The 27,388-nt window shown below is 41.3% G+C and overlaps 1 protein-coding gene across 5 annotated transcripts in view; it reads right to left on the bottom strand.

Annotated features, from left to right (window-relative positions):
• Positions 1–27,388, bottom strand: part of STK38L (serine/threonine kinase 38 like) — a 50,763-nt gene that overhangs the window by 12,845 nt on the left and 10,530 nt on the right. For all 5 annotated transcript variants that reach the window (XR_005828036.1, XR_005828035.1, XM_040595387.1 and 2 more), the window contains exons 2-8: positions 8,643–8,787; positions 6,844–6,895; positions 5,474–5,596; positions 4,811–4,894; positions 2,043–2,166; positions 1,319–1,473; positions 404–506 (exon numbers count right to left, since the gene is read on the bottom strand). Coding sequence is in view for 3 of the 5 variants with exons in the window: in XM_040595387.1 (XP_040451321.1) it covers positions 404–506; positions 1,319–1,473; positions 2,043–2,166; positions 4,811–4,894; positions 5,474–5,596; positions 6,844–6,895; positions 8,643–8,776 (775 nt within the window). In the remaining 2 variants the exon portion in view is untranslated. The remainder of the gene's footprint in view (positions 1–403; positions 507–1,318; positions 1,474–2,042; positions 2,167–4,810; positions 4,895–5,473; positions 5,597–6,843; positions 6,896–8,642; positions 8,788–27,388) is intronic.

A 27,388-nucleotide genomic window follows, 5' to 3' on the forward strand; every position in this document is an offset into this window, starting at 1 on the left:
CACTAAGGCATGTTGATGAACAACTTTACTTTTACAAAAAGGTTCATGAGATTGCCCCTGACCTCAGTTGGCACATGAAACCCATGTTCCTTCTGAAAGAGCATTTCTGTAACTTCACTAACATTGTTATGAAAAGTACATTGAAGTACATTAAAACATAGATACATTACATTATGTGGATTTTTATATGTGTATGAATGTGCAAAAATACATTAACATTGCAGAAATCATAATTTCTTTCCTGTGAAAAGCTTCCATGTCCCAGGGAACATGCATTTCCAGTTTTTCAATTACATGCAATCAGCCTGACCAGTCTTGCTTATCCCAGCAGAACTAAATTATGATGTGGCATAGCTGCAGTTCAGAACTGTTGAATTGTTTAACTAGGACACCTTATACTTACAGAAGTCACTTGGTGGGTTGTGTGTAAGGTTCCTGTAGAACTCAGTTCTGTGAGCTTTCTTTAAACCTGTGCATAGCCCAAAATCGGACAGTTTTACATGACCCTAAAAAAAATAAAAATCAGAAGATGAAAATGTAATTTAGAAAGGTAGTGCTTGAAAAGGGAAGTTTTAATAACTGCATGTGCCTTCTCAGGCCATGATGGACTTGCACAGGACTACCTAATCCAGGGCAAGTAGGCAAATAATGTCTGAACCGTGTACTGCGGGAGCGTGTTTTCTCTCAAACAGGTTATTGCCCCTGGGAATGGTCTACAATTCTGCAAAAGCTGAGGGCAGCTAGTTTGCCTGGTTTTGTTTTGAACTGGATACCACTGAGACTGAGAAAGCCTCCAGGATAACATTCCTTTGTTTTGATGGTAACCTGGCTTTAACCAGGTTTCCAGCCATCAATACCAGATAGTCCACAGACTTGTGTACTTACTGAGTGTGAGACTCACTGTAGTCAGCCTAACAGACAGAGTGTTTCTGCTGGTGACTGGACAGTAACACAAATGAGATAACTGTAGGAACTGAACTGATTATTTAGCATTGCTTGAATGTTTTGTGCTTTCATTTGTCTTGAAGTAACTGAGTGTATCAGTTTTTAATATGCATGAATATGAGCATTTGGATACCCTAAGTGGGTCAGGCTTGACTTAAAAGGGTTAAAAGCTTTTCCAACAAAAAACAAGGGCAGTTTTGCTTTAAGTATATTGGTACAAGGAAAAGATAGTTAACACCACTTTCTGTCTTTACTCCAGCTAGTTTAAATCACTGGTGTGGCACTACTGGTTCCCACCAATTAGCACCACTCTAATGGCATCATCTGCAGACAGATGTTTAAAGCATAGGCAATTTACATGCACATGACATGCCTTAGCATCCAGCAGAAGGTTATCTGGTTTAATATCTCTGTGGATGAATCCCAGTTGGTGAATAGCATCTATGGCCAACACAGTTTCAGAAATGTAAAACTGTGTCTCCTCTTCTGATAAGGTATCTTTCTTCATTAGTAAGGTCATCATGTCACCTAATCAAAGAGAAGAAAACACAGCTTAGAAATCAGAACATTTTAATCACAAGACTAATTCTACATGAAACCCCAGTAGAATCCAAATTTAACCTTGTAACTGGCCTTATAGCTACTAATTATAGAACTATTACTGTAAGGACCTACAAACCCAACATACTTTTTCAGTAAACTGGATGTAAAACTGTTGAAAATTCTAAATAGGAATTTTAATTGGACAGCCCAAGAAGATAATAGTGAATTGTAACACATAGTACATGAATTGCACAAATAAACTGTTTAAACAAGAGGTTTTACTTTGATTTTACTGTTAATAGCTTCAGCGGTATAAAGCAGAACATTGGATTACAGTAATTATTTAATCCAAGTCTATTTTAACACCCCTTCATAACCTTTCTCTTCCCCTAAAAATCAGGAATGGTTACATTATTGTGACATCTTTTCAACAGCATTAAATTGTTTATTATCACAAATCAAACAGCATCCTTGTTTCTAAGATTTTATGAAGCTGACAACAAAAACTAAGGAAGAGGTACTTTCATCACCTAACACCACAGCATACAGCTTACCTCCAGGTAAGAACTCCATGATCAGGTAAAGGTTTCTTTTATCCTGAAAGCTGTAAAACATCTTCACTACCCAGGCTCCATCTGCTTCAACCAAAATATCTCTTTCTGCTCGGATATGGGCCACCTAGATTTTTTTTAGAATTACCGTTATTAAAGGACAATTTAAGTATTTCAGTACAAACACCACACTATATTCCTAGTCCTACAATCTATTTTAACGATCTTTACTAACAAGGCTATTTTTCATGCTCTTTTCATATTCATATTTTTCATAATTTTTAACTAGATCCTACAAAGTCCTCAGAAAATACCCACCAGAAATCAACTTAATGTTGAAAATAACCATTCACACAACTCTGCTGAAGCAACCTCTAGAAACACAAAGCACAGACTGCTAAGCAGGGTTTGGTTTTTTTGTTGGAAAGAACTCATAAAGCTGGTGGAAAAGTGCAATTCCCTTCTTTACTACACCCTAACATGAAATAGGAACATCCAAAAAAATTATAAAGCTGACCATCACAGAGCTTTATATGGTAGTGTCCCTACTGCAAGCTGAGACAAAAATTTAACATGCCATTCAGTGTGCAAATACTGACAAAAACATTGGAAAAGGCCAGAGCTGGTCTTAAAGAATGCAAGAACCAAGAGGTAAAATGGTAGATGCGTTATGATTACTGTCAGAAGTTACTAGATTTCTCATATAAGTATACAAAGAAACAGAGAGCTAATAACCACTTCTATATAGATAGTTTAAACTGAGTTAAAACTCACAGTTTAAACTTGGCAAGATAAACCTGGGGAATCTTCTCTAGCAAAAGTGACACTGTCTAAACTAATTTCTTCCTGCAAAACCCAATTCCTTCATTGCTGTGAAGAAGAAATGCTTGACTTACAGGGAACTGCTGTCTGGTTCCCAAAGCCACATTGTGCACACCACTGATGGTGCGTGAACCCCTTCCAGATGGTACACGTATGTATGCACATACAGGGCATACCTTACTTGAACTGCACGGTAAGTGCCTTGGCCAAGTGGGAAAAGGACTGGGATGCATTTCAGGCCTTAGAGATGATGGCAGGTAGCAATGAGCTCAGCGGCCAGTATTAAAGCAGTGCAAAAATGGTAAGGGTCTTGGGTTATTTAAGGGTGGGGGGTGCAGGGAGAAGATGGAGCCGTTCCTCCAAATGATGTGCATGAAGCTGGCCCAGAACTAATATGGCCATGGCTGCTGCTGATGTTGGTCCTGGGCAAGTGAGTTTGGGAATGTCTGACCTTGCCCAGGATATTGCAGTCCCAGCTGAGGCTTTGAAAAATATACAGGGAGCTGCTACCCCATGAATTCACTGGAAAATAAGAATAATAGAGATTGGAGGAGGGGTGTATGTTTCACTGGAACATACCCTCATCCTGAAGAAAAATGAAAGACACATGCGTGGACGAAATATTTCTTGACAGCTCTAAGAGTTTCATTATTCATACACTAGAAGGCAACTTCTGGAGAGAAAATATGTACCACTATTCCAGCTTTGAGGGCTATTACCAATTAACAGCAGTCTTCTGCATCTCTTCACCAATTCTACTGGCCAGGAACATCTTCACATGTGTATGTTCTTTTCCCAGGGCAATGGGTTCTCTCTCTGCAGTAGGCACTCCAGCTTTGATTTATCTAGCTCTGTCTATTCTTGTTATTTCTTTCTACCCTCTGCTCCTCAATGTAGCTATAAAACACAATGTTAAAACCTTGCTTAAAGAACAGCCAGGTTATGTCCCAGTGCTATCAGGCTTGAAAAAAAAAAAATCTCAATTTTCCTGTATTTGTGCCCTGTGTTGCTTTCCATTGAACAAACCAGGCAATGAAAATTACAGCAGATAAACACTCTCCAAGGAAGATTACTGTCCCGAACTAAATGGAGAGTGTGAGCTAAGCCTCCTTGCCACATCAGGTTCTGAAATGGGGGCAAGGCTTCAGAGGGCCACACACATCCTGGCTGCTGTGCAGCACATGCTGCTCCTCTGGTTCCCTATATTCAGGGCATGGGCTTGAGAAGACAAAAAGTCTGTGCCAGGGGGAAAAAAAAAAAAAAAAAAGTATGAGTACCAATGCAGAGAAATGTAATATAAGATCAAATGATGGGTAAGGTTTGCACTGGTAAGAAGTCTTCTTTCATCTGCCCTTTCCCTTGAGACGTTCATACTTGATTTCTTTGCTTTGTGGTGCTACAGTACTTGCTGTGTCTTACGGGGAATTTGCAGTGAATTACTAACTAAAAAGTGAAAGCAAACCCCAAACCAAACTAATAAAAACAAAGTAAAGCAGAACAAGACAAGAGCTGATTAAAAAGCAAAATAAAGGAAAACAAAGCCAATGAACAATGTGATATCTGTCAGTATCTAACCACCAAAAGAAAACATCAAATAATCTCAGTTTTCACTATGGCACAGTATTACTTTGCAAGAAGCATCCTCCTTGAAATGCAGTTTTACAGATTAAGTACCATAAGGTCTGCATTGATAAAGGAAGGGAGAAAAAAAAATACTTGTCACTATTCCAAATAAAACATTTTTCAAAATGCTATTACATGACCTTCTTTCCTAACTTCTGCTTATTCTTTTGTACTACGGTAGCAACTCCATAAATGCTTTGGGCTGCTATATCATCATTAGGGCTTTCGAAGTGGAAAAAATGGCCAAACAGTATCTGCCACAAAGAACTGTGGGAATTTTCTAGACGGTATAAACTTGAAATCTAGGGGACTTATCCAACACAAACCTGCTCTTTCTCCAGCATATCTGCTTTTCTTAGTATCTTCATTGCATAAATGTGACCAGTATCCTTCTTCTGAACAAGGCGTACCTATAATGAGAAATATAACCCAAACAATTCTTTACCTCAGAAACTAGACCCCAGCATGGAATCTACTGGAAGGCTCTACTGGGCATGGAACAGTTCTTTTGTTAAACGTTCAAAAACACATGGAAAAAAGAAATGTTTCTACACAATGTACAACACTAGTACTAGTGATGAAGTTTGAAGTAGTTATTTTTTTAGACAAGTTAGCAGCCACTAACTAAATTCCAGGTAGCCGTGAGATTGTGTACACTAAAATTCAGGAGCAGATACAACTGTGATGTGACACCAGGCAGGCAGGACGTTTACAGAGAGGAGCTCTGCAACTGCAAATCCATCATTTCAGAGGGCCAAATGGACAACAACAGTTTGGGAAGCTGTGGGAAACTAAGGGCCTTCCCAGAGGCCTTGAGAAATCAAGGCACATAATTCATTACTGGACTTACCATACTTGCACAATTACTCAAATAGCTATTCTTCTGCAACAATATTCCCCAACTGGAACTTTTTATTCTATACTTAAAATGTTTTATTTTAATATTAAATCCAATTTTAATATCCTATTCAAGCAAGAATGTCACAAACCTCCCCAAATGCTCCTCTTCCTATAACTTTCAAAGATTCAAAGTCATCCAAGCCAAGTCTAGTCCTCTTCAGTCGCAGAAACTCTGTTTCTTTGCGAGCATGTTGTGACCTGCGCAATTTTTTCTAAGGAGACACATACGCATACATTTCTGCGTTATTGGACAGTAGGAAATCAAGATATACAATCTACCTTCCTGTGAAGCATTCTCTCTCCCATTAGGATTACAGAGAAAATGTAGAAGAAGTCTTTCTGAATATCTCAAAGTATGATCCGTGAGCACAGTCTTTTATATAGAGGCCTCAGGCCCAGTTTCACTTGGGCAGGGGATGTTGGTGTTGGGGTTTTTTTATTACTTAAATAAATAGTTATTAAAAAAATGAAAATGAAAAAAAAATCATACTGGTTCCAACAAAGTACGTCAGTCCTAAGGACAAAGTCACTAGCTGAGGCAGTTTTTGGGTAGGGTGAAGGATCAATAAAAATTGAAAATTGCATCCCACTGAAAAGCGTGATGACAAGGAGTCTCAGAGGCAGCAGCAGAGACCCACCTTACACTATTTATAGCAAAATCCATTTGGTTTATGGCAGGCAAACACTCTTATTTGGAAGAAAAATCTGTCCAAATCCTGTCATGTCTTTTGTTCTATAAAAATGTCAACGGGATTCACCCTGAGAGAAGGCACGTGCCGACCTATGCTCCCAAAGATGCTGAGATCTCAGACACTGCTAACGAGTGCCATCGCTCAGGCACCTGCCAGGTTTTGTAGTAGCATGACAGCGTCATTTAAAACCACAAGATGGCATTAGGCACCCACACTCACTTCTCCCTCTTCTCAGAAGTTACCAGGCGCTGCTCCTACTTCCCTGCCTATCCTGAAGGCAGTACAGGCAGCCATGGTGTGACAGACCTCAGACAAGGCAATTTACTGAGCAAAGTTCTGAGAGATGCCAACCAGACAGAGATGCCTTTTCATCTGTATCCGAATGGAGAAAAGGTGTGCCCAATTTGTTGTTTAAATCAAGAAAAAATGGTTCAGCATTTTGCTTTCTACCCACATCTAAGAGCATTTCACATTTTTTTCCTGCCAAACATAATGGCAAACTAATCTTTGAAAAGCATGTCATATACCTGCTGCAGCCATGTGTGTCATAAGGACTAAGGGTGGCTTGAAAAGCCTTAGCTATTACAAGTATCATTCAAGCATACTCACAGCTTCCCTAATAAGTTATTTACATTGGCAATGTTCATTTACAAAGTAAAACTTAATGTCATGCTAGCTAATGTTTCTGTAAGCTCCTCAAATGCCAATTTGAAGTAGTGGAACAAAAGCAAAACAACCCCTTCAAAGGTTACTTAAGCAGTATTTACCTCCTCATCTGCGAGGCCTTCCTCTTCCATAGCCACTTCTAGCTTCTTCTGCCTGTGAAGGGGAGAAACAGGAGATTGCTTTTATTTATTAATCATATATTCCATATACCAAAGAATATGCCTTAAATGGAAATCTGAAGACTTAACTGCACACTCCACCCATTTACTCATTTGTGACCAAAGCTGTTGAAAATGCATACGCAAATGTAAGACCATACTTATGTATTTGCAGAATTAGGCATTAAATGTCCAAAGGTATAACCACTCTCGTGGCTTATATTTCTTCATCTAATCTTGTTGAAGTAAGGCTGTTTTTATCAATTAGGATTACAAATCAGAATAAACATGTTTTTTTCCACCATTTCTATCCCAGCTCTACCTTCAGCCAGCTCCAGCCTTGTTGACCTCTCTCTCCCTGGTCACACTCCTGGTCCTGCTCCCCTTGCTCTCATGCCAACTAACTCTACCCATCCCAGACCCATCATCATTTCCTCCCGGTGTCCTACCTAGGCCAGGGCTCACTGTCCCAGGACTCCTCCAGCTGGTGCCGTGCCAGGCTGGGAGGGTCTGAGCAGGGACTGAAGCCTGGAAGTACCCCACAGATGGCGGGGGGTCAGCATGTGGCAATGTGTCTACTGGGCCCTTCTTTTTCCACCCATGGGATGCTTCTTTATGACCATCAGGGTGCAGCTTTCAGAAAGCCAGTTACCCACTAGCAGCGGCCAGGAGTTTGAAGGCTGGGTGCCAAGCTGTGGGTGTCTTTCTGCACTTTGGGAAGTACAGCAGGATCCCCTAAATTAAAGCAGACAGTCTATTCTCCTAACTAGAAGCAACTCAATTACATGGGATAATGACTAAATATGACGAAGAGAGAAACCTCGCTGCTTGGCTGAAAACTCCTCAATTAAAAACATATTACCAGGGGAATGACAATTTCACATGCTGATGACAGTCTGAAACACAACATTCATTATAATCAAATGCTTGGTGCGTTGACAATTCAAGTAGCACTTCACCACTTTGCAAGCAGAATTGGGCACTGATGAGTGAAGCTGAAGTGGAGATGACCAATGCAGACTCCTGTGCAAGGACTACCACTCAAAACCACCCAAGAAGAATTTAAGGGTGGGTATTACATTATCCCCAAAATTCTTCCTGTCCACCCAGGAGCCTCTCAAACCACCCATCACCAACCCTATGCTCTTTGCTGCCCCTTATTTCCACTCCAGGCCACCCCCAGCTTTCTGCCTCCTTTTCTTACCCCATATCCTGTCAAACACCTCTCCATTGAGTTCCCTACCTCCTATACACCCCCTTCTGCAGGGTTTGAGTCTTGGCATGAGCTCCATTCTGCAGAGCACAAATAGACACCACAAGCCACTGCCTTACACAACACTAAGTTACCACCCATCAGCAGCTCTGCTGCATCTACCTCTGTAGTTTATTCCCTCCCGCACACGTGGAGGAACCTGAGGTCACCAACCCCACACACGCTCTACAGTAAGACCCTGCACAGAGTGGTTTCTGCAAAGTAGAAATAGCCTGATGAGGAGGTAAATTGTACAAGAACATCAGAAGTGGAGGTCCTCAGTTTCTCAGTGACTGCTTGGTGCAGTAGCAGGGGATGTTCCCAGGTCTCGCAGCAGAGCCAGCAGCTGAAAGGAAGCCTGCGCCCTTTGGGGATTAGCTCCTTACAACCAGAATGCTCTGTGCATGTGGATCAAAGTGCCCTTAAACACACACTGCCAAAAGCCAACAAAGAAGAGCTCAAGACGGGTGAGAGGAGGCAGAGCCAGTACCTGGTTTCTCTCTCCTCATGCTGTATGATTAGGTTGCTGTAGAAGTTCTCCAGTGTAAGTTTGGCCACCGTCACTCTCTCCCGGGTGTGGTTACTCATGGGAAAGGATGTTGTAGTCCCTGCAGTCATCGCCATGGTAACATGTACTGAAACAGAGCATGTCAAATGGTTACTCACTTGAAAAAAAAAATATCTATTTTAAAAAATATACTCCTCTTTCCCACTCCCCATCTCAAATTCTTAGACACTACAGAATTCACAGGAAAGGTACTGTGGATACATGATATAAGAAACTCCATTAAAAAAACCTGTACTATAAAATTATCCCAAGATAGCAGGAGGACTTACTACCCACTCTCTAAAAATATAACAACATGTTGGCAAAACAAAGGGTGAATAATAGCAAAGAATGATGCAGGCTACAGGCAGCTCACTCAGCACGCTTGTCCACGAATGAGGAAAACATACCTCCGGTGGACCTGAGCCCAGCCCGGGGGAGGGAAGAGGCAGCAAAACATGGAAAGGAAAAGGGGGAAGTAAGAGAAGGACCAGACAGCTCCCACAGCTGGACACGTCACAACTCTACGACAATTTCGGACTGCAGAAATCTTAGATGGTACCAAAAGGACAGGTTAAAATGAAAAACTAAACGGGCAAAACCCCTAATCCCATTCAGAGGAGAAGCTATTTCACTCACGGCTGGAAGATAGCCATCAAGTATTTTCAGATTTTAAAGCTGCTCAACAAAATTACATGTGGACAGCTGTGGGGTATTTCTAGAAATTATCACATGAAAATGAAAAATGGAATTGCTATATTTTAATTGGAAAACTGCTGTTTCTGGGTTTTTGTTTAGTTGGGTTTTTTTAAAGCAGCAACCAACCACCAAAAATAGAAAACCCTTCCCCACCACAAGACCATTAGGCAACCAGTCTTTCTGTTTGTTTCCTTTGCAACCATCTCTGTGCCATGCCACTGATGAATGAAATGAGCATTTTCTGGAGTGGCTGTTCATTACAGAGCTCCCCGTGTCTGGATTCTAAAATTTGCAAGGGGAGTAGCCTTACGCTGCTGTAAATAACGTTACCCTTGTAGATGAAGTACTTAGAGGTCAGGGCACATGGTCACTGAGCAGTTGAAAACTTGGAAGAGGAAAGGAAGGTTACTCTCTTTGATAGCTTTCCTCTTCAACCCGAAGAACTTAGATGTACTAGAACACCACTTTTGATGCTGGGAAGCGCCATCTTAGGACAGTCCTGAGTCCCTTGCAGCTGGTCTAGGGAAGACAGGGGACATAAAAAAACCAACCCAACTGAACCCACCAACCAACCAAAAAAAAAAAAAAAAAAAAAAAAAAAAAATCACAGTTTGCGCAAGGACTCATGCCCTACCTGGAGGCGCTTTAGTAGAGCCTCACAGAGGGGAGCCATGAACAGCAGCATCTCAGCCCCATGCTCATTTGTTCAGGTTGTTTAGGGGTTGTTTTTGGAAAATGACACAGAAGTACATGCAGTTCCTTTGATTATTTACGTAACCTTCTATATCACCAGGGGATTTTGAGGAAGACAAATCCCAAATTATGATCTTCCAGCAGATCCTAATACTTCTTAAGGTGAACCGATTAAAAGTTTCATACAGAAGGAAATCTGCACGTCCACATCAGGACAGGAAGATTGCTTAACCCTGCTCTGGATTTTGTGTTTCAGATTTGTCTGCTGCCCTCCGGGAGGATGGTATTTTATCTTGTGGATTTGTAATTGGATTTGTTGCAACAATAAGATATTTGTTGCCAGAAACACAGCTGCTGTGTCACAAATAAAGGCTTTTTATAACATTATGTAGGTATTATTTTAGCTGTGTATTTTGCAATGCGCAAGACGCCAGAATTCTGAGAACAAAAATGTATCTTTCTCTACATATACAAAGAGGTTTTAATTACAATACAGCTGCTTTAAGATGATGTCAATATTTCTATTTTTTAATGAGTTTTATCCCCTTCAGTTTTCTACTATAGGAATATGAGAGCTGTCAATCTTAACAGTCTTTACTAAAAATTAAGGGGTTCTATTCTTCACACAAAGACATACCCCACACTGGACACTGCTCCAAAAGTTGGCAGAACTTAGCACTGCTCTCCCTATCAAGTCTGTTGTACAATACCGCACTCTTTCTCTCCCTTGATAGGTGGGAAAAGATAAATTAACAGGTATCTGAGAGCAAAACCAACAGCATGTTGACACACCCAAATCAAACAGAGCAACTACTGACCACACACTGGTATCTGCGATTAAGTTATTTCAAGAAATGACCTAACAGAGTAAAAACCTGCCTTCTGATCGTTCTGAAGTGCCAGGATAACGTAGCATTAACCCAGGCTTGAAATGGATTAACCTTTACTTAAGGTATAATGAGCACACTCTAGCACTAGCAAACAACAGGGTATTCGTCTTTTCCACGTCTTGTATTCCTGGTAGGGGAAAATAAGACTGCAATTTTATTTCCTGTTAATTTGTTTTTCCATGCTTCTATACTCACAAATGTAGACGTTACCAAATAGCAAATCTAAAGTCACTTGATTTTATTAAGCCTGTAAAAAGGAGATAACTATTCTGGCAGCACAGCACACTATGAATAGCAGGGCTGACCCTCACAATGGTTCTACAGTAGGAGAATGCAGACAAGAACCCAATCTGTAAATTAGTAAGCTCAGAGAAAGCTGTTTACCAGAGAAGAAACTTGTACTGACTTTACCATCACACCATGACATAAGCTCACCAAAGCAGGAGGGCTACATCACTAGAAGCAATTGCTTCCAGCATCCCATTTATCCTACACACACTCCACCAGCCCTGCCTCCAAACCGTGCTGCACCACAGCACATTATTTCCTTGAGAGAGAATTTACCTTACATTTGCTCAGACTGCAACCAGTGTCCCCAGCAAGCTCTGTCACCATGGGGAAAATAAACAACTTTGTAAAACCAAGTGGTGCCCTAAGCTCTCCAGGTTCCCCAATGTAAGTGGAAAAGAGCACAGACCCATGTCAACTCACAGCCGAGAAAATCTCTTCATCCTTTTTCCTCCTGCCTCTCTGCTTCCACTAGAAAACCCTCAAACAAAGCACAAATCCACATCTCAAACAAAATATTCAGTTGGGAGTAACCAAGTAAAGTCCTTGAGCATGACCTTTATAAACAAATGATACCGGAGGGGATGCGGGTGGAAAGGAAGAAGCTTCAAAATGGGGGCTTTTATCGACAGCACAGGCTATTTCTACTGACCTCACCACATTAATGGGAATGTTTTGAAAAGGTGCCACCCATAGTTTCTTGGAAATGCCCTCAAAAACCTACTAATTCACCCAAATTCATTCCATTTGCATAATGGAACCATTCTATTCCTGCTGCATCACCAGCCCTGCACTAGGCTCCCTGGACCACGGAGAAGGTCATGTTAAACCAGCCAGAGGCATTTGGCCAAAACTCCTCTGGCTGCTGAGGACCAAAGATCTTTCTTTCTGAAGGGCCTGTTAATTCGGAAAAAATGATATACCACTGGCTGTGAATGAGAGAGACATCAAACCCATCTAATCGACAGAAGACACTGAGCAGCGCACAGCCTGCAGGACATCACCTCAGAGCTGCCAGAAGCAGAGATGCCATATGTGCTGCTTGGCCCAGAAATCAAGCCTGTGCCTCCTGGATGGATGGCTGAACTCACAGCATGAGCCTTTCTCCTGATGCCTGCTCAGCTCAGCAGCAAGCACCTACTCCATGGGGGTGAGGAGCTACAGATGTGCAAATCTTGCCCGCAGAGGCAAGTGGGACAGCAGTGTAGCAGGGAGGAGTTGAAGGACATTCCTGAAGGATGAGAGCAAGGTACAACAGCAGAAAGGGGACAGCAGGCCCAGTGCTAATAAACTGGAATTTTCAAATGTTTCCTCTAAGCAAGTCTCTCCAAACTCAGCACACGCTATTTCAGTTGGAAGGGACCTCTCCTTTCTGCTAGAAAAATGCTGCCTGGTCAAAGCATACATTTGATCTTTTTATTCCCAGATCTTTCCTGACTGGGAAGCGGAGAAAGGCCAAGAAGTTTACTACAACTTCAATCCGTGCTACCACCTACCACAACAGCTCTAGTCAAACCCTTGATTGATTTTCCTGACAGGAGCTTCCAGCTTCTGCTACACAGCTGGTAACTCAACACTCATGTCCTCTCTGGGGCACTTCTTGGCAGCTCCCACAGCCTATCATTAATGTTTTTATATTAGACTATCAGATTAAGACTCCAGTTAACGAGAACAAAAATCAGAGGCAGGCATCCAATCCCACCTGCTACAACTCAGAGGAGGAGAGATGGAAGAAATCAAGGCACCTGGAGAACCGTTCTCCCCTGAAAGAAACACTTGGCACTTTGTGGGATCACTTTCTAATTAGGAAGGGATGAGAACACAAAATTGAAGCCTCTTGCACATTGTCTCCAGCTTTCACAGCTCCAGCTCAGGGCATCCAGGATGTGTGAAGGTGAGGGAGAGCACAGAGCTGTTGCTTGGCAGGAAGGAAGGATGGAGGTTTGACACCCTCAGGAATTTTAGAGCCTGTTTCTACATCTCCAGGTAGCTCTCGCCTTTAAAGACACAAGCATAATAAGGGATGAAAGAGGATCCTGCAACAGATGTGCAACAAGACCTCAAGAAACTGGCTTTATTACCCCATGGCATACTTTCCAGCCTGTAAAATGAAGCAACAGGACAGGGATGTGGAGTAGAAAGCACAATCATAACACTTCACATCATCAAACATTTGAACTGTAGTGATGATGAAGATTCAAACACTTGGATAGGAAAAAAAACACCGCCACAAAACCAAAACAAAACCAAAAAACCCAACAAAACACACTAAAAAACAAACTCCCAATGCGGGTAAGTTCATAATTTCAGATCCTTCTAACATATTCTTCCAACTGTTCACATTTACTTTTTCAATGATTTCTCATTTCAGTGAGAATATAAGTATGTGACAGTATGCCACACGCAGTGAAAACTGAAACCAGCCTTTCCAGCTATCTTCCTTATTAAAGAGTTTCACATTTCTCAGGATACTACAGTAATCTATTTGATCAATTCTTGCTTTCTCTTACACAGATTGCCAGCAAAAGAGCAAGTCTGTGCCAGTTAAACAGTGGTATCACGACTGGGCTTCTGTAAGAACGGGTTTGAAGGTGTCAGTCTCTTTATGCACAAATCTTCTGCACAACTGTGTTGTATCATACAGCTTGTTCTTACTATTAAATAAGGCTGGATCTATACTACCAAATTAATCTGGACCTAAGTCACACAATGGAAATATCATCCTCATTTTTGAAACCGTGAGTGTAGTATAATTACACAGCAGCCCTAGAAAAAATTTACTCTGGACTCATTACTTAGTGCATATTTAAGTTAGGGAGCAAACACCACATATAACTCTCGGAAAGAAAAGCACGTTTTTTTCCACATGACAGAACGATGCTACTTACATCAATCATGCCACTGGGTCTCTCATTTGGATTTAAAATGTAAAGCTACATACACATTCAACAGGACAGGGAACACCAATCCTTCCTCCCAAAACAGCTACGTCATTTCATAGAAAGGCTGATAATAATTTTCATTTATACACGCAAGCACGCCCCTAAAGCCCAGCAATTAGGAAGGCTGTTACAGTAAAAAGGGTAAAACTGCAAAGTTTATAAAGTTTCCTTTTACATTCCAAGGAAATCTGTCTCTTGAATGAAAGCCTCTGGGTAAGGCAGATACTGAAACATATTTCTGCCTTTCAAAGTTCCCATTTTCTCAGCATGACACATTTTGTCATTCAATTTGCTTATGAAATGAAGTATACAAATGGTATTTTTCAAGAATTGGAAGGTAAAAGAGAAAGGAGAGAGAGGCTTTTAGTGCCAGACCTGTTCCAAAGTAAACGCATACGGCTCAATGAGTACCTTCAGAAACGCCAGCTATCACCACCGTGCGTAGTGCGGGAGGGAGCTCTTCTGGGTGAGAAGCTAGAGCGGACTTAGTAACGTTGCTTGGCTCCTTACAGACAACACAGCAAAGCAACTTGCAAAACCAGGCACTAAAAACTACTGCTGACAAGGATTATATTTAAAAAATGAAGTGCCATCTAGAAAAGCAGCATGGATACAGCAAGGCTTCAAGTATGAGCGCCAGCCCTGCTGTCTCTATAAATTGTTTGGATTCTCTTAAAGAGAGACAGGATATATATACACACACATAAAAAAACCTACCCACCATACACAAATAACAGTATGATTCACACCAAAAGGCAGTGGGCAGGGACAGATGAAGTAAGCAACCAAAGGCTCAGCAGGACAAGGTGGTGTGACATACCAGCAAGAGCGAGGGGAGGAGCAGCAGCTGGAGCAGCAACCACCCAGGCACCCTGAGCAACTTCTGAGACATGCAACTGTACGTGGTATGAACTGCAGAATGGCAGAACTGAATGGCAAAAAGCAAAAAAAAAAATGCTATACAAGAGCTGATAGTTCCAGTGATGAAACAGAAGGAGAAAGTGGTCATACTGTGGTATCAGCCTGGAGGGAAATTACTTTCTGCACTACAGTTCTGCTAGCACAAGTGTGTCAACTGCGCCGTGCATATTTTCTCCATCCAGTTGATTATACTGAACCTCCTCATGGAGAGGTTCCCTGCCTTCTTTTTCTATAACCCACTTTCAACTTACTTCCAAAGCTTTTGAAAAACCAGAAACAAACAAAACACTACAGGATCCTGAAGTCTTGGAGCAACAAACAAACAAGAAAACTCTGCTACTCCAATCTACATCAATTTATGGACCAGTATTTTTTAACTCTTGCAGCCTGATCTTAATACTTGTGTTATCACTGAAGAGAGCTTTCCATACTAAGAACAGAGCCTTGTTCATTTGTCAATAAACCCACCCCCTTCAGCTCAATAGGTTTTGACCTAATATTCCTGTGCCGGCATCTAGATGATGTTAGCTGCCCTACTGCTGTTACTGAAGTTCATAGTTATTAGATCAGCATGTTTGCCAAGCACTGCTCTGGGGTGTGTTTCAGAAAAATAAATATTATGTTCCTACATAATTCATGTTTTCAGTAGTATCACCATTCATAAGCCCCTATTTTATTTAATATGCTACCTGAGGGAAGCAACACTCCCTGCCAAATAAAACAAATCAGATGCTTCAATGCAGATTCCTCCTCTTTGACATTATTGCCAAGACCAGATCTTTCCGACACCCTCCAGTTTTTACAAGAGTTCCCACCTGAGAAGGGAAAATGAAACAAGACTGCAATAACACATCACTGACACTTTAGCATTTCATTTACCTCATTTATAGACTTCATTTCCTTTAGCTTGTTATTCATTCCCCAATGTGTGTTATGTTCTACTAAGTTTTGCTAAAGTTACAGAATGAATTACATTTGTTCTATTTAAAGGAGCACTAAGAAACTGAGTAAAATTAGCCCTGTCAGAACAGGCTTTGCTATTTAAAAGCAAAAGATGTTCAAATGTTTTAGCCATTTTAAGTCATTCTTGCTTTCCCCATGGAGCGTCTGGGTGAGCTGCCCATTATAGTCACAGCTAAAAGCAGAGAACACTCCATGACTCGCCTGGCCCTAGCTCATAAACCAAAAAGGGTGGACACTCCCAGTGCTCGACCCCCACAACCATGAGAAAACCTTGAGGAGACATTCACAGACACACACGACTTGGGCATGGAAACGCTGCATGGGTCCTGCAGCCTCAGCGGCTGCTGCACTTCTAGGACCGACACCAGGGAAACCCAGGGGACAGCAAGGTCCAGAGAGCAACTCGGAGCATCAGCGGCTGGCTCCAACATACCCCCTAAACTCCAGAAGAGCTTTTCACCCAATGCACCCAAGTAAAAGATGCTTTTAAAATGGAGAAAGTTACTTTCCTACCTTGAGGTAGACTCCTAAACCTCTACGTACCCAAAAATGTCAAGGAGGGGCTCTGAGTGGACCAGGCAAAAAAACTCTCAAAAAACACCACCAGGTTCCTCCCTCAGCAAAGGCCAGGGCTGTGCGCACACTGCAGGCTGGCATGAGCTGGTACTGTTTCTGAAAGAAGCCGTCCCACTTTCCATCAAACCATCTGTTTGTTTCTCTCCTGCTGCCACTCACGCTTTGTGCCAGCATGAGAAGCTGCGTAACCCAGACTGAGGAACCACACCAGGCTGAAACAATTTCTTTTAAAATAGTTTTGGTGACGCTGGTTTCACTTGTATCAACTGAAAAGGGGTGCCCTTCCCCAGGCTGAGCCTGTTCATGCCTTCCCATGGAGTCTGTCCGAAAGCGAGAAGTGACAGGGCCTTGTCTTTTAATTTGGCTCACAGAAATTAATCTCACAAATCATTCCAACACACCCACAGTAATGATAAGGAAATATTTCCTAATATGGAATAAAACCTGAATATTGGAGTTGTGCTGCACTCCAGGATTTCCTGCTATTCAACGAAGCTGAGCAGCAGAAGTCTCCCATGAACAGCAGCTGTGATTCAGTTCTCTGCTACTTTCAGCCAGCAGCAAGCACAGCTGGCAAACACAAATTCATTTCCCTGACGGGAAAAGATACGTGCTGGGTGACACTGTGCAAGTATATACAACAACTTGTATGTATGTGGGTACAAATATAAACTGTGTAAATCTACACCTATATAAAACACATGCCTTTGTTTTCTTCCTTTTAATCTTTTGTCCACTTCAAGTAGCAAAGAAATTTTTGATCCAAACATCATAACCTTTGCTGCCACTAGCACGAGGAGACTGGTTACCTAAAGTTTAGAAACAGAAATGACCACTAATAAGGTCACTTCCATCTCAGCTCCACTTCCCTCAATCTTTGGCAATACAATTACATTCTTTATGCTTTACTATCAATAGCTCTGTCCCAAAGTTAAGAGTACATTTTGAGACATTCTGTACTTAGAACACTCACACAGCGTTGAATGACTTGCAGTGACATACCAAAATCTTCATGAGCTCAGTCCTTTCAAATAACTAGTTTTATTTTCTTTACAGTGGGCTTTTTAAGACAATCCAGTCATTTGGGGTTTAGCAGTACCCACTCAAATTGCTTTACTGTGCATGTGTGTGACTGGAAGATAGGACTCACCCACCCACTCCACGAACCTCACGTAGAGGGAGAGAGAGAGGAGAAAGTAAGAGAGGTTGTACTTCTGCTCCATCAGCAAGGACACAAGGCCAAAACCTGGAACAGGAAGGTAATAGAGATGCTGGTGTATCCACACACTGTTCTGTCTTCCAAGGAGTGCTCTAAATGGGAGGTCAGCTCAGGACAGCACTCTGGGCAACTAAATGAAGCACAAGACGTGATGCAGAAACTAGACTTACGGTCCCATGCAGCCACCCCTCTCTTCCAGGTTTTACCACAGCATCTGAATTGATGCATTTTAATTTACTGGCGATGAGACATCAGTAGCTTGCTGAAAAGCTAACAATGTTGTGCAGTGAAATGGCATTTCATAGCTTGCTTTAGCTCATTTGTATCTTTCCTTTCTCCTGACTCTCCCCAAGTTTCATAGAGCTGCAAATCTTTGTCTTCTTAGAACTGTCTAAAAACAGGAAGCTTTTCCATCTACTGAAGTAATTGCATTCCTGCACATTTCAGCATTTTCTCAGCTTTTAGCAGGTACTTGCATCAAGGCATATTCAAGACAACAGTGTTTTAAGATCTTCTAAATTAACTGGCATAAAAAAAGCCCAAGCTAACTATTTCCCTGCAATGTTTTGGATCATGAAACAATTACGAACAGAGCAAGGTCAATGACAAAAGTCTGCTTCCTCCTTAGTTACTGAAAGATATGCCTCATTCCAAAAAACATACAGCTGTCTAAAAGTAAGATTCAGACGCTGGGGATTTCTCTACACCTGGCTTTTTCATGGCCAAGAGACACCACTTAGGACAGATGAGTAAGAGGAGGAGCTTCTTATGTGGCACCTGCATAAAGTTTCCTTGAACTAGCAGCTTTGATCCAAGAATCTCTACTAAAATTTTAGGCATGCTGTAAAGCCTGTTTTCTAAGGAGCCCAGGGAAGCAGGAGCCAAGTGGGGCTTCACCTTCGGGAACTAGGAGGGACTTTTGCATTGGAGAATGCTGGAGGAGAAGAGGGCATTAAATTTGTTTTTCTTTTTACTGATATTATGTTCAAATCCCTGACTCTTGCTCTTTTTAGATCACACCAATCAAATTAAATACTGTAATTACACACGGTAAGTCCGTGGCAGCAAAGGAGCTGTCTGCTAAATCAGATGCAGAACATCAATGACTGGCTATGGTCTGTGCAATGCCTCTGGTCAGGGTTAATGAACACAACAGATCCCTCTGGCCTCAAAAAGCTGCAAATGCAGGTAGTACATCTTGTTAGTACATGCAATGCTTCAGAACAGGTGTTTGCCCATTAAAATCCCACTACAACAGTTAATTTCTTTAACTGATTTTTGCAGAAAACAGCTGTTGGCACATAAAACAGACTACCTTGATAAGGTCGAGGATACAGAGATATGAAAAGATGTCTGCAGTCTCTTGATGTAAGAGGAATACATGGTACCACTTTCCTAGTGCCTGAAGCTGGGAAGCAGATTTGGAACACTACGGATGGAGCTGTGCCATACTCATACCACCAAGCCATCAGGAGTTCTGGCCATCATTACCAAAGGTGGAGAAAGAAACATCACCTCATGAAGAATGTAATGGCAATATCTGATCCCTACAGTGATAACAAGGACAACTGCAAAGAGAAAGCATTACCATTCTGCCTTATTATCAGACTGTTTTTAGGGCAGAACAGTCAATACAAATGTGGTTTGGCATTTCAACACTTATATCACTTTGAGAACATACATATCACTGTATCCATACATATATAACTTTGAGAACAAAAATATACTGCAAGTGGGTAGCTGGGGCTTATCCTTCTGAGATTTACAGGTTTGGGTATAGAGCAAAACAGCCTTGCCTTCATGAAATCCAAGAATCTTCCTGCAGCCTATTGCTTAAGATCCCAACTGCTCATCTCCTCTAGCGCTAAGAGTGACCAGAGGAGTGCTTTGTAATGGCTATGCGTATATATACATGATCCCTCCTACACAATCACATATCCACTCTTCTAGGAAGATAAAAGAAAGGTAAGAAAGGAAAAGAAATAAAAAAATTTGCCCTAGGTGAAAGATTATTATGTTTGTGATGGGCATTCGTTTCCCATGAAACATCAGTCTCCCATCTTGGCCTGGGAAAGCTCGCTCAGAATGGGTGGTGTTTTCCTTTACATTAATCTCAGAGATTTGATTCTATTATCAGGTTTCCTAGTTAAAGGACAAGACAGGCAAAAGCAGGGTGTGGGTAAAAGCTCTGGCTATATCCAGCTGCAAGATAAAGTGAGAGGGAAAGGAACAGAAGATATCTGCTAAAGTTTCTGTAAGATACTAAGGCTGTACATAGCTGCTATACTATAGTTAATCATGCAAGAATAGGCAAATTTCCAGATTTAAAAAAAAACGTATCTTAAAAAGCCCAGTTTCGTGCACTTTCGAGATAAATTGTATGAAAGAAGACGAGAACAAGATGACATCTTCTCTAGGAGAAAACCTTTCCCACCAAGAAAGCCTTCAGAACAGTCTTGCAGCATGCCCTGAGGGCTACACATGCTCTTGCCCAAGAAAAGGAGCAAGACTCATCAGCAGAAGGACTCTGCATGAAACACAGATCAGCTCATACAAAGGTATGGGCTTTACAGGAAAGCAGAAGGAAAAGCAACACTTGTGTTCCTGCAGAATGGCTCTCGCTGTCCCTTTTCAAGGCCTAAGTTTCTATTGCCCTGTAAGGTGACTGTCACTGTGCTTCCACTTCTTTATCTGCCAAATGGAGACAAAGATGAGTGGAGTTACCAGCAGGAAATCTGAATGGAAATACCAGTTTAGTGCAAACATTGTGTAAAGATGGAGACTGGTGGAGCAGCAAATAAAGAAGTCTTTCAGGCAGTGACCTGAATTGCTTGACAAGCTGGATACAACCAGCTATTTCCCATAAACAGTAACCAGAGAAAAACCCAAATAAGCTGTAGGAAGCATGAGATAATTTCCACTCTTGAAATATTATTTAACATTAATGTTTCCTTGTGAGGATGGGCCCCATGCACAAGACCCTTACACAAAAAGGGATAGACATTGCTGCCAAGTTCTGTTTCAAAGAGTGTCAATGCAGGTCTCTCTCTTCTTAGAGAGAGGGGTCCCTCCCTCTCGCTTGCACTGATCCCTCCAGTCCTGGCCATGTAGTCCTACAGTTTTCCCAACAATGCAGCTGCAGGCACAGGTGCGTTAGGTGAACTCAGCAGCTTGACAAAACTAGAGCTACCAACCAGCCCCATGCTCTTGTCAAAAAGAGCACCACTCTTCCATAAGATCGGCAAGTTGATTTGTCCCACCCTCCAACTACACAACTGCTAAATCCAGTGAAAGTGGAGTAATGAAACGTGGATGGGTACAGAGGACAAGGGGAAGAAAAGCACTGGCCCTTTTGCCAGCACCAGAACTTGAACTACGTCCAAGAGGGTTTGGATACGCTGGTAGCAGTGGGAGGACAGGACTCTTCACAGTGGCCAGTTTTATCAGATTGGGTACAACATACAACCCAGAGTCTAATGGTAAGAACTGTTAAACAAATGTTAACTCTTACTAATAAGTCACATTCTTCTTGCACTAACTTTTGCTGGCTCCATTTGGAAGTTGGCTGATGGAGTAGACAGCTTTGCCAAGCTTTCAAAAGACAGGCTATAACTAGATAACTAGTTTCTCACATCTCCTTTACTTCAGGCTGCAACAATACTGAACATAATTAATTTGATTTTGATGAAAGTCGTTATGGTGAGGCTAATCATGATGAACAGGTATCTCCTAGACAGTGTATCATATGCTGCACTCTTCATGAATAATCCTAGCTATATTTAGAGAGACCAGGAAGGGTTCCTACTACATCCTGCTCTCGCTTGCTTCAGAAGCCACACCAAGTGGTCCTCCTGGAACGCTGCTTGGTTCCTGTACATTGAACAAAGACCAACACTGACAAGCAAGCTCGAACAGCAACGCTGACATGGAGCAGAAGTCTATGCTATGCAGTAGACAGACATAATTTGTACTTGAATTTGAATAATTTTATGCTCACCCAAAGAATGCCAAGAGCATGGACTCAGACCAAAGTCTGGTACCTGATCTACAGTAACACACCAAGAACATCCACCTTAAGGCCCACTGATTTCTCACTCATTCCTTAACGTGTCTCCTCTCATTCTACTCAATGACTCTACCAGAATAGCTACCAGCGAAGGTATCCTTAACACAACCTCTAATGGTGACTTGAGGTGAACAAATCTTTCTGCAGAACAAAACCACATTAAATTCCTGGTATTTGCCAATGATGCAAGCACTGACATCGTGAATATTTTGAGTTTTCTTTTTCTAATTGCAGACTACGTATGTACAAAGGAAGGATACTCTTGTGGGTACAACACAGGAAACTGCATTAAGTAACAGAGGATCTGGATTCTATTTTATTTCCCATGCGCAAAAACAAACCCTACAGAAAAAAAGAAAGAAAAAAAACATACTTAGGGTGTGCCTCAGTTACCCTACATGAAAACAAACATATCATTTCTGTACCTAGCAGGTCATGTTAGGAGGCTTAATGAGTTCACATGCACTGAACCTGGGCTCTTAAGAGGAAAGATGCTAAAGAAGTATTTAAAAATTATTTATTAACTCATTCTGAAAACTCATTATTTAACCTGGTCCCAAAACTCAGGAGACATGTGGCCCCTGCCTTGTCATTGCACTTCTCTGTGCTGCCCATTCGATCAGACTGGATGAGATAACCACTACAGTTGACTGCAGAAGAGGCATTAATCTGCATCTTGTGGTTGGAAAGGGTGTGTGGCAAGATAAGCAACCGAAATTTTTTCACTGTTCCAAGGACAGGGTTGAAGTCTTATTCTGATTTTAGAAGCTGGAGGAAAATATATGGCAAAAGGCAATAGAAAAGACAAGTAAATGTTAATGTACTGCAAGTGGCCAAGTTTGGTGATAACTTTTCCAAGTTGAGCTACACTCAGCCTTGGTGAAACGTTGCTATTGTGAATCCAGCTGAAAGCATTCATTTGAATGACTCCCCAGTCAATGTTTACACATTCTGTTGCTCATATGCAAATAACATTAATCAGCTGTCTTTTTTAAAACACTGATAAATAGACATTTGGAAAGTTTTACCAGTTCCTGGGTAAAGCCACACAATGTCAGGAATGTAGGCTGTCACACTGATAAAACACAGGGTAAGAGAGAATAAGTCTCAATTTCACCAATCACTAGGAAGCTCTGCTACATTCTCTTCACTTCTGAAAATACGAAGGGTATTAGAAAAATAAAGAGAAAGGAGCTAATGTAGTATTAGTACAGAATAAAAGACATTTGCATCTATAATTCCTCCGATGATTAATTATTGCTTTAATTGAGTCTTAAAAATACATTTCAACTTGTACTCATTTACAGAAAGCAAACCAAGTGAAATCCCTTATTTTAGAATATCCCTTGCAGTCAGAAAAGGTCTGTGCAAAAACTAGCTCTTTTTATTCCACAGATTATGCCTCAATTGATACCTCCCTAGCCTAGAAGCATAATAAAAATTTCATTACTCTCCCCAGCTCGAAGATGGTAACACAGCAATGGAAGCAAGATCTGGAGGCTAGTCTATTTTTTTTCCGTCCCCTTGAGTAAAATCTTGCAAAGTAAATCAGTAATAAAGTAAATTATGGAAATTTCAGCAAATCCTGGAGGCACAGGGAAGCTGCTCTGCTGGCAGTCGCTGGGAGGGAAGATGTACCCTCCCCCTTCCCAGCACGCCCAAAGCTGCAAAGGGTCTCTTGAGGCTGTTCCTGAGCCTCAAGCTGCTCTCCTCCTGTTAATGCCAGAAAGCATCTTCATCTTCCAACGAACTGGAGCTGCAAGCTTTATTCTGCTTCCCTATGTGATGTACCTTCCTTCCAGCCTTGAAGAAAATTATGTTTTGCCATTTTAAAGTATTTTCCACCCAGACCCTGAGGTACTTGCAAAACTGAAACTTAACACGTTGTTATCTTGGTACAGAGAAAGTCAGCAACTGCATCACTATTGACTATGAAGGAAAATAAATGAACCCAGGCTTAATCCTGGGAAGACTTTGAAGGTGAATGACCAAGGGAAGAACTTGACCAGAGAACCCTGCCTTATAGCAAGTATCTACAGTGGCCTGGGGAACAGACCCCTTCCAGCTCCACATACTCAGTAGCAGAAATAGATCCAAGATAACACAGAGGCTTACATAGCATCCTCCACATAGTTCTCAAAATATGAGGGCAATTTTAATCTCATTTTAGAATTGGGGAAAATGATGCACAACAAAATCAGAGCCACCAAAATAAAAAATAATTAAAACCAAGTCAGCTACGCAGCACCTTACCAGCATCTGAAGCATAAAGTGTAATTTGCAAAAGCTGCCAGAAACCTGAAGGAAGAGCCGAGACATGGAATTGCTGCATTAATCTTAACTCTTACCTTGAGTTTAGTATTACAGTCAGATCAGGTCAGCACTGGGGAAAGACAAGCTGCTTCTCTGGCAAGCCTTCATACAGATACACATTTGAAAATTAAAATGTGCACTTAAGGAACATAAAAATGTTTTATGGAATCTTATTTTTAACACTAAATGGCACAATGAAGCATGGGAAAAAACTAGAATTACAGCAGGGAACAGAAAAAAAATCTTAGTTGACCTGAGCCCAGGGTTTTTCAGAAGTGCAACTGCAGAGGAGCTCTACCTACTTACACTGTCGTTTACATGGGGCCCTGGGGCTTTCACAGCTGCTATTGAGGAAGCACATTCTTCACACTCTTCTGGAGAAAAACAAATGGATTCTGACTAGCTGTTGGCAAAACAAAAGGAATCTGTGAACTCACAAGTTTTTGGATGCACCTGAAGGGATATTTTACTAAGGTGAAGTTAGCAGATTTCATTGTCGAAATTTCAGCTGCCATAGGAAACGACTCAGAAGTCACACAGCAGTTCCAGAGTGTTTACGTGCATTGGAGGCTGCACAACTGGAAGTCAACCAGGGCCTTTGTTTGTACCCATCTTTTTCTCCTGAAAAAGATGTTAACCTCTGTTCTACCAGCCGTGGTGGCAGAGTCCTAAAATTGTCACCCTTGCAGAAGGTAGAAGCAAATATCTCCTACTGCTTTTTCCATCTCCATTGACTACAAAGGACGGTTAAGATGACTGGCTTGGATGTGCAATTTTCAGCACCCAAGGCTAGGTAGATGAACCCTGCCTGGCAGCTAATAGCATGCCAAGTCTCATTATGGTACAGGTACCTAGAATTAACCTTTGGATTTAGCAGTCTGCTTTTACTGATCATCTCAAAAGCACGTAACTGTTGGCCGTGTCTATAACAGGTTTCTCAAGCTGTTTTAGAAAGCCAGCCTCATCAAATAGTAGTCCTACAGCAAACAGACTTGTCTTACAGTTAAAATACGATCCAAGGGCCAAATGAAGCAAACAAAATTGGTGGCATCCGTCCTCCAACCCCATCTGCACCACAGAGCACCTCCAGCACAGGAAGACCAGGCAACTGTCTAATGTGGATAGACCCAGCTCCCACCAAACTTAAGACAATTTGAACCCAACTGTGGTTTGAGCATCTTGTAATTTTTTACATCCTTTACTTCTGGGCACTTCACAGTAAAAAATATTCTCCACAAAGAAAAAAGATGAAGATCTGAAGCTCTCTATATAGTGTTTGCTAAAAATACCTCTTTGGAGACATCCTTTGCCAAGTAAGTGCCAAAACTTCACAGGCTGTATTATAACATTGAAATATTTGTAATGTGAGTTTGTTGTGCTTCTTGTGAAGCATGGCTGGCAGTTAGAGATGGCATCTTTCAGCTGAAAGGCCTGGTCCAGGCAATAACTGGAAATAGCTTGTTGATGGCTTACATGAAATGAGTCAATGGATCTCAGTCCAGCTCTCAATAAATTAGGAACCACATCACAAAAGCATCTGTAAGAGTCACTTCCTTTGTTGATACCATTCTAAAGGCCAAGGACTGAACAAATAAGACTAGGCAAAATGAATTATCCTCCCTAAAAATAGCAGGTTCCTTCAAAACATGAATTGCTTTTACCTAGCATCTTTGGTGAAAGTATCCCGGTGTGCCTTTACAAAATATGAACTAATCTATGTATATCTTTAAGGAATACATGTAACCCCATGTACTTTCTCAGTAGGAAAACCCAAGACCTACTGACTCCCAACATGCCAGAGCCATGCAAAAGAAAAGCAGCCAACAGGAATATTCCTGTCCCACATGCTAACTGCACTTCTGCTTTCCAGAGCCAACAAAAGTTTAACACCTCCCAAGTATTCTTCTTTAAGAAAATTTAGCATACAAACATAGGCTGACCTTGAATAAGCCACTCAATTTCCTAATAATCACGTCATTAGGAATATTTGCCTTGTCTCTTGCCAATAAAAGGGCATGAAGGAAGTAACGCAAACTCAGAAAATTAAGAAAAAAGTAACAGTACTTTAGACTCTGCTTTAAGAACACAGAGTAATTTGAAGAGGACACAGATAGTATGTCAACAAAATCTTTGATCACGAACATAAATCTTAATTTCTCATAATAAATCCCCACACCCACAGAAAACATCATATAGATCCCAGTGAATCAAGTTTGCTAGAAAGCAAAAGCATACATGTCACAAATACAATTCAGAGCAATAGTTTTGAAAAAAAACCCAATCAATTACATTAATTATTTTGAACTTTGTTGCATTTGGATGGCACAGGGTAACTGAATATAAACACAATATTAGGGGACTGGTACTGCTTAGTAAATTTAGAGATGCAAAGTTGAGAGAAAATAATGTTTTTCATTCAAAGATGATGAAAGCCTTCTGGATTTTGGTGTTTTGTAAACAGCTGCTAAAGTGACTAAACCATGGCTCTGAAGTATGCAGAGTCAAATATGGTTGGTACCTCAAAGAGCACCAGATCTTTCAATATTGAAAAAGGCACTTATAAAAGGATCTTGATACATTCATATATTCTCTCCGCCTATCGCTTAAAAAAAAAAAAAAAAAAAAAGTCCTAGGTATCCACAAATGGAGGCTGGATTATGCTTTATCAGTCCCCTCTCCCTCAAACTGGTGAGCATTTTACACCAAATTCAATATGAGTAGATTTATCTTTGTATCAACAAAAGAGGCTTCTTGCCTAGAAGCAGCATTGGCTGAGGTACCAAAGGAAGCCAAGAATTAAAAAAATATATTATTTTATCTATACATTAGTTATCAGCAAATATTAATTTAGATCCTATTAATCTGGAAAGCCATGAGAATTCATTCAGTGCGGCTTTCCTTGTAAAAAGTAAGGTTTGCCAAATTTTATTTCTGTTACAAACCCTACTCTCTTGGTCAAGCACAAACTACATGCCCAATCTACCTAGAGGGGAGAAAGTAGGAGGAAAAAGCGTAAGCAGGTGTAGCAGTTGTTATACTACAAGGAAAAAAGTCCTTATTTCCCTCCCTAGATGAGCATATATGATGAGAGCTTACTTCTGTAAGTGACTTCATCTTGT

The sequence above is a fragment of the Falco naumanni genome, chromosome 5 (assembly GCF_017639655.2).
Source record: "Falco naumanni isolate bFalNau1 chromosome 5, bFalNau1.pat, whole genome shotgun sequence".
Lineage (NCBI taxonomy): Eukaryota > Metazoa > Chordata > Aves > Falconiformes > Falconidae > Falco > Falco naumanni.